The 10,939-nt window shown below is 42.5% G+C and overlaps 1 protein-coding gene across 1 annotated transcript; it reads left to right on the forward strand.

The window, feature by feature from the left end:
• Positions 1-1,901: 1,901 nt before the first annotated feature.
• Positions 1,902-7,543, forward strand: P2RY1 (purinergic receptor P2Y1). Its single transcript, XM_054579790.1, has 2 exons — positions 1,902-3,057; positions 5,222-7,543. Exon 1 carries the CDS (start codon positions 1,910-1,912, stop codon positions 3,017-3,019), a length of 1,110 nt encoding a protein of 369 aa, XP_054435765.1. The 5' UTR covers positions 1,902-1,909; the 3' UTR covers positions 3,020-3,057; positions 5,222-7,543.
• Positions 7,544-10,939: the final 3,396 nt, after the last annotated feature.

The following is a 10,939-nucleotide window of genomic DNA, read 5'->3' on the forward strand; positions in this document are numbered from 1 at the left end:
TATGTGGTTTACAGATATTTTCTTTTTGGATTCTTTTCCTCCAAGAGAAAAGCCTTTGTAAATATTTCATATAAAATATTGCACTAATTAGTAAATGTCAAGAAGTGCTAGATTATATTCTTGTGGGGGCCCATTGAAATATGTCCCTGAATGGCTAATAATTCATTCATTTTCCAATTTAACTTAAATACAATTTTGAAATGTATTGGCTAAATTTTTGATGCAATCAAGCCATGAAAAAAATGTTCTAAAAAAAGTATTTAAGGAATTCTCAACCTATATTGTAAAAGTACTTACTAGAGATAATTGTGACTAATCACTTAAAAGACAAGATTGATAATAAATCCCCAAACCATACCTTAACCACTCAGGGTTGCAATTGTCCTTTACGTCTATTTTATATAAAGTGTATTTAACATTCAAGTTGTGTCCAAAACAATATTTTTAAATTATTTTTTTTATTGCTGCCTCTGATCATTAGTGAAAATGCACTGCACAAGAGAATTTGGGGAGCTTGCGTTGTCGGTAGGTGACAGGTATCAAGTTTAATTGTGCTGGCGCAACATGTAGTATAAACTTATATTTTTACAAAGTCCTTCCAGAAATTCTCAAGTTGATGTTACCAATGGTGTCTTTATTAGCATTTGATCAGTCGAGAAACATCAATATTTAAAGAAAAAGGACAAAGCAGACCAGAAGGGCAGAGAGATATTCTTCCCGTCCTCCTCCCAGCACTCTCGCCTTTAAAAGCTGGGGCTCCCTTGGACTAGCAGGTTCCTGCCTGTGCCAGGAATCTGGTCTCGGTGCAGAGGCACACAGCAAAGCCTGGGCGTTTCCAGCGGGGCACGGCTGGCTGCTTGGAACCTGCATACACCTGGCGTAGTTCTTGAGGGCCCTGGAGACTTCTGCCCCGGACGGGTAGGCAGGCGGCTCTGAGCGGTCGGAAGGGTTTCCTGTGTGTCAGCAACTTCACTTTGCCGAGATAGTGGCGGAAGGAGCGCTCGCCGGCCAATCGCTCCGCAGCAGCCAACCCTGACCGGGCGCGCCCCTCGTCCTCGCCGCCGACTCCGGTAGCAGCGGCGAGGCAGCAGCTGAGCGCGCCCGGCCACGGCGCAGACTGGCTTCCCAGAAAACGCCTTGGGTTCGGGGCGACGCTCCGGCAGAGCGCGGGCGGCTGGCCGGGCGGGCAGCCGGGCGGGCTCGAAGGAGACACGCCCCTCGCCACCCGCGGAGCGCCCGGGTGCCCAAACTCCGCCCACCCACACCGGGAGCGGGGCTCTCCGCCTGCCCCCTGCACTCGGGACCTCGCAGGGCCTCCAGAAGGGCCCCGGAGCCGTGCTGAAGGGGGACGAACGCGATCCGAAAGCGCACGGGTGTGCAGCCACGCGGACGCGGCGCGGACCCCGGAGGAGTCGAGCTCTTTGCTTGCAAGGTGGGGAGAAGGAAGATGCCCAAACGAAGTTGATCTTTGGGGGAAGGAGGCTGGGAAACTCCTTCCCCACGCCGGAGTGCAACCTAGTGAGTTGGGCTGGACCTCGCTGCGCCTCCGGCGTGGACTAGCCGCCCCTCGGGAAAGCGCAGTCGGAAAGTTGTCGGCGGCCGGCGGTGCCCTGAGCGCCCTGTTGTGTAATTTAGGCGCTGCCAGCGGGACGGGGAAGTTGCTGGCTCGCCTGCCAGCCTGGTTCGGTCCCGGTCCCGGGCGGATTTCATGGCCCGCGGCGAACGCGGGGCCGGAGCCAGCGTGGGCGAACCCCCGCGCACCCCCTGCCGCGGGGATCCCCGGTGCCCGCTCCCTTCCGCTCGCCCGCTTTTCCGATGCTCGCAGGTCCCCTCGCCGCCGCCGCCGCCGCCGCCCCCCTCACGCCGCCGCCCGTCCCTCGGAGCCGCCGCCTAAGTCCGGGAGGACAGAATGGCCGAGTTGCTGGGGTCGGCTGTCCCCAACGGGACGGACGCTGCCTTTCTGGCTGGCCCGGGCTCTTCCTGGGGAAACAGCACGGTCGCCTCCACGCCCGTGTACACATGCTCGCTGACCAAGACGGGCTTCCAGTTTTACTACCTGCCGGCTGTCTACATTTTGGTGTTCATCATCGGCTTCCTGGGCAACAGCGTGGCCATCTGGATGTTCGTCTTCCACATGAAGCCGTGGAGCGGCATCTCCGTGTACATGTTCAACTTGGCCTTGGCCGACTTCTTGTACGTGCTGACTCTGCCCGCGCTCATCTTCTACTACTTCAATAAGACAGACTGGATCTTCGGGGATGCCATGTGTAAGCTGCAGAGGTTCATCTTCCATGTGAACCTCTATGGCAGCATCTTGTTCCTAACCTGCATCAGCGTGCACCGCTACAGCGGGGTGGTGTATCCGCTCAAGTCCCTGGGCCGGCTCAAGAAGAAGAACGCCGTCTACATCAGCGTGCTGGTGTGGCTCATCGTGGTCGTGGGGATCTCGCCCATCCTCTTCTACACCGGCACCCAGCTCCGGAAAAACAAAACCACCACCTGCTATGACACCACCTCAGACGAGTACCTGCGAAGTTATTTCATCTACAGCATGTGCACGACCGTGGCCATGTTCTGTGTCCCCTTGGTGCTGATCCTGGGCTGTTATGGATTAATTGTGAAAGCTTTGATTTACAACGACCTGGACAACTCGCCTCTGCGGAGGAAATCAATTTACCTGGTGATTATTGTACTGACTGTTTTTGGTGTGTCTTACATCCCTTTCCATGTAATGAAAACGATGAATTTGAGGGCCCGGCTGGATTTTCAGACCCCAGAAATGTGTGCTTTCAATGACAGGGTTTATGCCACTTACCAGGTGACAAGAGGTCTAGCAAGTCTCAACAGCTGTGTGGACCCCATTCTCTATTTCTTGGCAGGAGATACTTTCAGAAGGAGGCTCTCCCGAGCGACCAGGAAAGCCTCCCGAAGAAGTGAGGCAAATCTGCAGTCCAAGAGTGAAGACATGACCCTCAATATTTTATCCGAGTTCAAGCAGAATGGAGATACAAGCTTGTGAAGACGCAAGAATCCCCAAACACCCACTGTTGTAACATGGTAGGATGCTTAATAGAGCCATGTGCTTCCCCTCCCCTTTAAGTTTATAAAAGTTTAGAGTGAAATCAAACCAAGAAATTGGTGAGTTAAAAACAGAATAGAACTGGAAATGTCCATCCACACACTTAAGCTTGTTTGGGTTTGCTCTCAAGTCCTCCCTTCTGTCTCACCAGAAGTATGTATAATAAAATAATTCTACCCTAGTTAAATATTTACCTTCTCTTCTGCCTTTAGAATTTACAAGCTTTTCTGTGTAAAGTGCACTTGAGTATTGGAGCTATTTTGTTCTTAATAATTTCTCCCCCAAAATTGGCCACCTGAAACTTAAGTTTATGATTCATCTAGCCTTTAATGTTTTTAATAATCCATGGCTGGGGGTGGGAGGGCAGTGGTGGACAAATGGAAGCTCCACGTTCTCAAAGTTAGCAGAGTACATAGCAAAGTCCTAAGCTGGATTCATTCAATACCAGGTGAACAGAGATCTTAGCTGGGTGTCAGTTTTGGTCCCATCAGCATGAGTGGTAAGGGACTGAGTTTCTTGGACACTTGAAAAGTAAAGCCAGTGAATTTAAAAGCTAAAAAGTGATTGTCCAGTTATTTCTAGAAAACTGCTCACTATATGTTGGGTGTTAAGTGTTTGATGATGGAAGCCCGCCTAAATTATCGATAGGTAAAATGCATTCAGAATAATCAAAGTGCTTGTGCTTTCCTCGTAAACAGCATGAACTCAGTTAGACTTCTTGTGATAAAGAGCATTGACTTGCATCACTGCTGTGCAGTGCCTCTGGAGTTTGTTTGGGTGCCAGTACAAATGCTCACTCACATCTGTAAAAACAATTTAAAAAATCACAGATAAATTATGGACCAAAGCCGAATAACTATTAGCAAGTTCAGGGTTGTTGGGCAGGCGGGTAGTATTATCAGAGGGAGAGTGGTTGAAAGTCAATTGCACTGCAGAGCCTAGAAGCCTATTCTCAAATGTATGAGGCAACAGGGAGTGGGGAGAAGACATTTTTAGACTAAGGACTTTAGATTAAAATCATGGTGTAGAGGTTCTTTTTTTGTTTTTATTTTTTGCTTCTTTGAAATGATGGAAAACATTAAATGCAATGAAAAGAAGGTGGAATTTGTGTAGGTTGTGTTGGCACAGTGAGAAGCTACAATCCTTTACTAGATCTTATATCCTCATATTTAAAGGAAAAAAAATTTGAAATATATGAGAAAGGGATATAAAGATAATGAAATTTAAGTACTTAAAGTACCCTAACAGTGAAAAGTGACTTGTACAAACTACTCAATCACACTATCAGTCGTCTGTAAGAGAAGACTACTGGGCTGTGTTTCTTTTATATTTTTTTCTCTGCCAAGCAGTAAGGAGAAATCTGTAAAATACTTCAATAGTTTTAATAACATTTTTAATGAATATTGCATTGCTGCATTTCCAGCCCTTCAAACCTTCAAAGTCTATGTGATGTAGAATAACGAGGTGAGGTAAGACGACTTACAGCTCCAAACAAATAAATCTGGTGTCAAAACACTGTTTAATTGTGAAAACTGACCTCAATAAAGTGCACATCCGAGTCTGCCACTCATGGCGGGATAACGTGTTTGAAAGCACTTCATAAATAAAATAATTGGGAGTTGTGTCTTAAGACAAGAACCTGTGGGGCATAGTGACAGGTAAGCCAGGGACTGACTTCTGTTTGTGCAGTACTTGGGTGGGTTGCAGATTCATGAGACCTGCAGTTTCTTCTTAGAATTGTTTCAGTTTATCCGGTCTCAGGCCACGAAGACCAATGAAGAAAAGCTGTGTTTAGCTTTTAAAAAATGGTTCTTTTTCTAAATGTTACAGTATTAATGCACCGAATTACTACAGAAGAAACCTTTTAAATGTCTTACCTACGCTTACTCATTTTGAGGAAAGTGTAGTTAGGTTCTCACTTGGTTAGGGTCCTACAGGATTGTCTGTTGTGGAATCCCCGAAGAAGAAATTTAAAATGTTATCACCGTATGGTCCCTGTCATGCATCCTGTTCAGTGAGACAAGATGAATATCACTAAATTGAACAAAACAGAAATGTCAAAGCAATTCTTAAATACAAAGCCTCACAGTACACATTTCTATAGTATTTCCTCATCATTTACTTTAGATTTCTTCCTTTTAGGTCTCAGGATGCCCAGCCTGATTTACAGTCTGTGTTAAGTACATTGCTTCAGCTCCTAGAGAACTTTCTTTTGGAGTGTGGATCCATTGAGGATGTGGACAATGACTACAAATGCCCTTTTTACTTCTTGGCATCTTTTTTTTCCAGAGTGTTTCTTAAGTTTCATACATCACATAGTAGACAATAGTGACATGTGAATGCATGTCAAATAGAAACAAGAATGATCTCACTAACTCCTTCCAGGCAAAAAGAGCTCTCTGGGAAGAATCTGTGTTCATGGTGAAAACATACAGAGGGTCAATTTGAAGCAGTGATCTTAAAATCTCATTCTTGACATGTGATATTTTTGAGCATTTTAATAAAAGCAGAAGTCTGTTGGCATTTTGATGAAAGAACTGCTGAAATCATAGGATTTATCAGTTAACTAAATTTCACAAGACAAGACTTTTAATTGCCAAGTGCAAGGTGTTTTATGACACACAAAGTACATCTTTGGCTCTTTGAACATCAACATGTTTGCATTGAAATGCTAAAAAAGACCAAGGAGAGATACAACATGAGTGTAGAACTGAGAGCTAAAACCATGACATTGTCACTCAGCCAGTCTTGGAACTTGTGACCCTTTCAGGACCATTCTTTGGATTAAAAAGGCTGGATAACATCTAGCTGCTGGGGCCTGCGGGGATGTGGAAACATGAGAACTACGGACACAGCCGGAGGTGCGTGGAACCTGCTACTGTACTTTTCAGGATCTTCAATTCCAGTCTTTGGCTGAAGATTCTTACAAAGTTCCCCAATTGTGATGTGGACATATGACTTGTACATTTTTTCAGTCTCCTCCGGCAGTACCTTCAACTGCCTTTGGATACAAAAGATGTCAGTGCTTAGAGCAGCGGGAATCGGACTGGTGACAATACAGAAAGATGTGTAACTAGTTAGAGACCTATTGAAGCTTTAACTTTGCTGGTCAAATTGTAGCTATCGTAATAGTTATTTATTAATGAAGCTTACAGTTCTTCAGTTGTACAGATGGAAAGACTTTCTTGAAAGGTCCAACATACTGATGTAAATTATATTTATTACAGTGTATAATAGTAATGTCCAACTGGGATATTTTACATAATATATGATGCATAGATAAAAACGAGTTATTGTAAATTATGATGCTTTTCAAATATTAGTATCTTGAGATGTTTGTCTTCAGATTTTTTGATCTAAATATGAAAATCTGTGATACAAATGGTTAATTTTCTCTAGAAATGCTTTTGCACGTTTTTTCTTTTTATTTAAGGTTCTTTCTACATAGACAGAATCTGGTATCAAATTGTAAGACCAATAGGAAGTACAAAACATCTGCATCCATATTGTCTACATTTTATATAATATTATAGAAAAGTTTATATTGTCTTTTCAGAATATTTAGAATTAAGCCCTCAAATATGATCAGAGCTTTTATTTCCAAATGCAACATGCTTGTCTTACATTCAAAATAGAGCACTTAAGTGGTAGAAGTCTGGTGGAATGGTCTTTATCAATGTCGCATTACAATTTAAAGAAAAATTTTAGGGAGATGGGGAGAGAAAAAGGAAGCTGGTGTAATCAGTAACTGTGCTCAGTTTTTAAATTTTTGTGCTGTGTTTCTTTTTAAGGTGAAATAATACAATCTTAATTTCTTTGAGGTGGAGTTTCTAAGTAACACACTACCAGCAAGTTTAACACTGCTACTAATTTTGAACAGTTTCATTTGTTCAGTTGATAACTTTAATTCCAATTTTAATAGTGACAACTGTATTATTGTATATTTGGCTGCTGAGTTCTGTTACTTTTTTATGCTGTTGTACATTGTGTTATATACATAATTACAAATTAATATGAAGGGGAATACATGTGACATATCAAAATTTGTGAATTTGAATTCTAGTATGTTTCAGTGCTTTTGCAAAAATGTTTATTTTTATATTATCTGTGATTTAATATAGATAATTGACTAGGTTTCTGTGTGATTAATAGTGCCATTAAATAAGCAGTATGGAAACAGTGTTACTTGACATTTTGTGCTTTCTCAGGTTTATCTAAATCAACGGTAGCTTAACAAATTCCAAACTAATTGTGCACAATTGTTTTATTCAAAAGGAATGTACATTTCCTTTATGTTTGCATGCAGGAGTGTACAACATCGTTTGTTTGTGTGTGTGCCTAAGGCATGGCGGTCGACTTTGCATCTGCTATTGATAATGACAGCAGAGCTTTGATATAACTGCAGTCACTAGAACTGTACCTACAGTAGACAATTAAAGCTAAACTGTCTCAATAAAACTATGAAATGTGGTCCGATGACTTCTATGTTATTCTACTATTAATAATTCACTAGTTTCCCCAAGTTTTGACGTGTACTAACACCTAGCAAATAACTGTTGGGTGTGTAGAATTAATACAGGCATTTCTTAAGGTGTAGCCTGCACTGTAAAATAGTGAAGTGTTAAAGGACAAATCCTGGTACTGATAATTGATAAAATTGCCATTATTTAATATTATTAATAGGAATGTGACCTAATTCTTTAAGGAAAATACTAAATGCAACCTTAATACATATTTCTCATACTAGTATTTTGATTTTAAAATGTTAGCTGTGATCTTTTCTCTAATTTATAATCTATGCAGGTAATCCTACTAATAAGAATCCTACACAGTTTCTGTTTATCAGTCTACCTTACCTTTTTCTCTCAAGTTTATTAAAAAATACATATCGGTGCTGTGCCATGAAAATGTGTTTAATGGAATGAAAGTATGCTTAAAGCACTACCGATTTTTCCTCCGTGTGAGAAGGTAAGTGCATGGTGGCCTGCGCTGGGTGCTCTGGTTGTCTGCTGGCAGGTGCCCTGGCATAGAATCCTGTGAACAGACAAGTGCAAATCTTTTGCAGTCCTCGAAATATTTCTAATTCAGTTTTAACTCCTTAACTAGCTGTACTACCCAGTCTTCACCACCTGGGAATCCTCACTTATTAACATCAACTCTGGTTGAGTTTTGTGGGTGTGTCTGCATGTATATGTGTGTACATTTATTTAGTGCACACAAAGAAATTATACAGATAATTATCTTCCTGATGTAAGTGAATCTACCATAAAGCTTTGAGCTCCTTTTTATTTCCAAAATCATTTTGAGATTGGAGTTCAGAGACCCTTCTCTCTCCACAAGTAAGTATACTACCTTTAAATTCTCTTTTACTTTAGTAGACTAGTAAGTAAGTAAGTAAGTTTATACTCTCTTTTCAGGGAGTTTAGAATTTTGACCCCAAATATAATCAGAGTTCCTATTTCCCCATGCGAAAAGCTTGTCCTAAATTCCAAGTAGATCTGTTACGGTTTAGAAGTCTGACTGGATGGGGCATTAAAGACAAAACAGGTATGACTCGAAATCCACGTTAACGTTAACAGGCTGCTTACTTGCTTTAAGCTCGCAAGGTTATATTGCTTTAGGGTAGACCTGGGGGGTTGACATCCCCAGCCAGCATTGTTTCTGGGACTGATGACCTGACGTCCAAACAGCAGTGGTGGATGGACGAGGCACCTGGGCTGAGCCCGTCAATGCTACAGCCCCGGGGAAATAGACTCGGATGTGGAGGCAGCGAGGACTGCACAGAGGGAGAGAAAGTGTGCTGCCCTTCCTGACTACCTGACGAAAAATCACCCGCATGAAGGTAGGAGATCCTTGATGAGAGATTTAAACAGAAAGAAGCCTTGGAGGTGATCCAATCCCACTACCTTGGTGTGCTGGTGAGAGAGCCAAGTGTTCATATTCACAGGTGAGGTGAGCAAAGGACTCGGGGTTTTCACTCCTATGGAAACATTCCTTGCACATTCCAGGGCTCTTCAAACTGGACTTTGACCCATTAGTGTGTCAGGAAATCGGTATAGTGGGTTATGATTAGCACTCTTAAAACAAATAGAGTAGGATAGATCAGAGCCCATAACTCAGTGAGTAAGCCTTGTGATTTTAATTTCACACACATGCACACACACAGCACAACACTTGTATCATGGGTCTCACTGGACTTTTGATTTCTTAAAAATGACCTGGTCAAAAAAGTTCAACAACTACACTTACATCTTTCCCAAAGAAATTATTAAAGCAACATGTAGCCTGCATCTAAGGATGGCTATTTGTATTTAAAGATAGTATAACTGATGTTCAGGTTTATGTAAATTTTGGTAGCTTAACTCTTTATACTATTCCATCTGGGTTAAACAATTAACTGCAAAACAGCAAATGTTCATTATGTGTAAGACCATTGACCTTGGAGCCTTAGTTTTGAACCCACCTCTGCCACTTACAACTTCTGTACCCTAGGCAAGTTGCTTAAATCCTCTTGGCTGTGTATTCCTCAACTTTAGAATGGGTGTAATAATTTGCAATTCATAGGCTGTTGGGAGAATTCAATGAAGTAAAATATGCAGAGCACCTACCATATAATACGTACTCAGTAAGTGGTAGCTGTATAGGGTTCTTGAGGTTGCTAAGGATTTTGCCAATTCATGCACTGCTTTGTTGTTATTCTTGTTGCTTCTGTTTCCATCGATATTAGTATTTCTATTGTCTTTCGTGCCACAGAAGCCTTGTGGGTCTCCTGGAAACTCACATTGTGAGATTAAGTTTCCTGGAAATTCTCATTGTGGGATTGAAGGCATTTAACATCGTTTTTCTGGACACTCCATTGAATATCTGAGGTCAGGTAATAAACAAGTGTTCAACTCTGATGCTTTGCACTGTGACATGTACTGTGTGGGACAAAGATATGTAAGGCAAAGTGCACAGCTAAAAATATATCCAGAGGAGGAGTCTGCTGACCTCCTTAGTTGTGCCTCACCTCTCAGGTGTATGGTCTATTTTCTGTCACCACAGTCCAGAGGCTGGCCTTCAATTCTGCAGATCCAGAAACCTGATCTTGCGACAGTTCACCTAGAGTTCACCAACTCTGGGGCACTGACTCACACCAATGGTACTGACAAGAGAATCATTTACCAATGAGAATGCCACTTCATAAGTATATAACAGCAAATCCCACTCGCAATAACAGACATTGGCCTTTTTGTTCAGTCAAATTATGGATGAGAATGTTGCCTTCAGAGCTTAAAATAAGAACAAGGTGGTTTTTCTTGAAAGGCATTTCCAATAAGGTAGAAGAGCTGAGAGAATTACCTATCCCTAGAGATATTGGTCCTAATAATCAGCATCTGTCCTGTTCTTGACAAAGTTCTACCTGCCTGCGACAGCGCAGCAGCACAGGGATTGAACTTTTCACATTTGCTTATTTTCTGTTAAAATCAGTCCCACCATCATTTACTTCTTCGCTCACAGATTACATTTTAGCAATGCCTCCCAGTGGCGGGAGTGGCGGGAGGCTACTGGTAAAGAAGGCTGCAATGCCTGCTAAGTTGGAGATAATGTACTTGAAAGACATTCAGTTGGAAATGGTACAGTATGGCATTACAGCATTCAGAAATGCCATTCCAGAGTTCAGGACAGAGTTATAGGAAGAGACAGAGGTTTGGGAATTGTTCATGTACAAATGACAGCTGTAGGGGAGGGGCTGAACCATAGGCAACGCCAACATTGGGGCATGTGGAGAAGAATACTGAGCGGGAAGAATTGGAGTCATGGAAGATTCCGGATGGTCTTCCGAAGAAATCAGTCTCAGAGAGAGTTTTTAGGGAAGAA

This window comes from Pteronotus mesoamericanus, unplaced genomic scaffold (genome assembly GCF_021234165.1).
Source record: "Pteronotus mesoamericanus isolate MK-2021 breed Mesoamerican mustached bat unplaced genomic scaffold, CSHL_Meso_final contig_116, whole genome shotgun sequence".
In the NCBI taxonomy this organism is placed as follows: domain Eukaryota; kingdom Metazoa; phylum Chordata; class Mammalia; order Chiroptera; family Mormoopidae; genus Pteronotus; species Pteronotus mesoamericanus.

What these genes read in the sequence shown, in the direction of transcription:
- P2RY1 (XM_054579790.1), top strand. Translation starts at nt 1,910, where the DNA reads ATGGCCGAGTTGCTGGGGTCGGCTGTCCCCAACGGGACGGACGCTGCC.